The sequence below is a fragment of the Mizuhopecten yessoensis genome, unplaced genomic scaffold, assembly GCF_002113885.1.
Source record: "Mizuhopecten yessoensis strain PY_sf001 unplaced genomic scaffold, ASM211388v2 scaffold9481, whole genome shotgun sequence".
NCBI classification, from domain to species: Eukaryota; Metazoa; Mollusca; class Bivalvia; order Pectinida; family Pectinidae; genus Mizuhopecten; species Mizuhopecten yessoensis.
In genome coordinates, this window is record NW_018408069.1 from 13,142 (window position 1) to 15,760 (window position 2,619).

Sequence of the window (2,619 nt, forward strand, 5' to 3'; positions counted from 1 at the left end):
TATGTGCTATTAGCTCACTGAGGAAACAATCTTAATCGGGTACCACAGCTAGAGGCATACGCGTTTTCTTGCTGTAATGGGGATCAATTACCGCGTGAAGTCACAAGTGTACTGAACATACTTGTTCTGATAAAAAGTGAAACAAGTTTACTCTACCTTAATAATAACGTAGTTATAAAACAAGGAAATTCAGCAAAGGTATCCCCCTCTGTTTTAAAATACATATATTGATTGGTGTTTTTTTCTGGAGAAAGTTAATTGTATTGATTGACATAAAGATAATAAACGAGGTCCCGACCCCAGGTACCTGTCATACCGTCAGCCTAGTATGAAATACAATCATTCAAAAACAACCTATCAGATATATCGCTAGCCCCTACTTCAATTTTGATTTAATACCCACTCGACGGGTATGTGTATCTGTCAGCACAGTACGATCTCGGCCTACTTTAAATATACACATGTAACTTAAAGTAGAACATGTTCTCATATACCCGGACGGTGAATGTATTCGGAAATTCCGAGAATTGTCGCCGCCATATTGACAACCCTGAGATAGGTGTACAAAGAGCTGGACGAGATGGCGGCCCAGACACCAGTGCCTGGCTGTACACGACATCAAGCGATGGGGTTTGTTTATGTCTGTAAATCGTGCGAAGACCAGTTACTTTGTATGGAGTGTGTTACAGACAGTCACAACGGCCACACGCTGGGTAAACTTACTGATTACGTGGCGGGTCAGAAACGGGAAATACAGCAGTATGCCGACAAACTCTCCAAAACCGATATTCCCAAAACCGAGGGAGATATTAAGGAAAGTGAACAGCATGCCAAGAGTGGACGATATCAGAAAATGATTGAGGGAATCAGACGTCAGGGAAAACAGATGAAAGATGACATCGACAACGCCATTGACATACTAGTGAGAATGTGTACCGAGTTAGAGGAGCGCAATGCAGATATTTCTGAGAAAAACAAAATTGCATTTACTAAATATCTGAGGGAGGACTTGAAACCAAAGCTGGACAGGTGCAAAGTAGTACTGACATCCGATACAACTGTTGACGTCACTACATTAGCGCGGGAAATTAGAAACGGTGTAGCCACTATCCCACCAAATCTCAGTGATTTGCAGAAAGTTGAATTCAAACCCGGGAAAATCGCCAACGAACTCCTAGAACGCATGCTTGGTAAGCTACTAGTCGATGGAGTAGATGAGTCGTACAAACCGATTCCTAAATGTGTGGTTTTGTACGAGTTTAAGGCGCCGTTTCCATATAATGTCTGCCAAACATGTCTTACTGGTGACGAGGAATGGTTATCGTACTGGAACAGTGAAACTATATATCGAGTAGATTTCAAAGGCAAAGTCAATGAGAGGATAGAATGTCAGTTCAAAGTCTCATTGATCTCCGTATCTCCGACCACGGGGAGAGTGTGGTTTTGTGTGAGGAGTGACAGAAGTATCCGAGAAATCACGACGGGTGGTGACAGTGTTACACGCTTTAAAGTAGACAACATACCAATTTCTTTGTGTATCACTAGTGACGACATGGTAGTGGTGGGGATGGTGGGAGGAATACAACTGTACACTGCAGACGGACGGGCGGTGTCGGCAGAAGCGGGTGGTCCGTGTAGACAGGTGGCAGTAACTCCTCATCACATGACGTCATGTACACTGACCGGGGATGTAGCTGCTGTTGATAATGATGGTGTATTGTTTGATGACTACATGGCTGGTAAGAACCCAGGCAAGCAACCGTCCGTCATCGTAATGGATAAACACCTAAACCTGAAGTTTTGCTGTAAAGCCATCGGTACGAGGAAAACACACGGAAGTGACATTCAATCATCAAAGTTTCACCCGTACGATGTTTGTTTTGATGGAGCAGGGGATGTCCTTGTAACGGAATTTGTCACCAAGTCAGTACTACTGATTGACAGGAATACTGGACACTACATGAGGACTGTTTATACATGTGATGACGTACCTGGGTGTATCAGTTTACATGGTGACGTCACCCTCTGGGTCGGACACAGGGATGGAAAAACAATAAAGGTCATCCAATATAAATAGACTTGTGAGGACAAATATATCACTACATACAGATAAACTTACTTCATTTCCTTACGTTACCATAGTAACAATAAACACTGATGATCTTCAGCCACCGCCATCGTCAGAAAAAGTGATTACCTCCGTAGTCATACAGAAAACATGGTCAGGATTAGGATCATAAAGTGTTTTGTGACATCTGTAACATGTCTAATAGAAAACAGTGATTTGTTTATAATGTGGCTATGGAGTGATACGAGGATATTCGAAAATAAAATTATCTAGACAAACGGGAAGTTTATTTTAACTCTCTCCTTCGTCACAAGAGATATGCATTGTCTTGAAAAGGGACCTGCCGCTTACAAACTTTTCTTGATAAACCGGAAGTTAACTTTGATACTCTCTTCTATACAAAGCCATTAATTACCGTTCTATTGAAAAAGAAAAAAAAACCTGGTGATTAGAATTAACTAAAAAAATATTTGCGATATGTTTAATGATGATGCTATTTATTTTATGCCAAAGAAATGAACAATTGGATGAGTGGAAAAATTACCAAAATG

At 41.3% G+C, this 2,619-nt stretch overlaps 1 protein-coding gene across 1 annotated transcript; it reads left to right on the top strand.

The window, feature by feature from the left end:
• The first annotated feature begins 580 nt into the window (after positions 1 to 580).
• LOC110458178 lies at positions 581 to 2,077 on the top strand. The gene has a single exon (XM_021509777.1). It carries the CDS (start codon positions 581 to 583, stop codon positions 2,075 to 2,077), a length of 1,497 nt encoding a protein of 498 aa, XP_021365452.1.
• The last annotated feature ends 542 nt before the right edge of the window (positions 2,078 to 2,619 follow it).

Coding starts and splice junctions, on each gene's coding strand:
- LOC110458178 (XM_021509777.1), top strand. CDS start 581: ATGGCGGCCCAGACACCAGTGCCTGGCTGTACACGACATCAAGCGATG.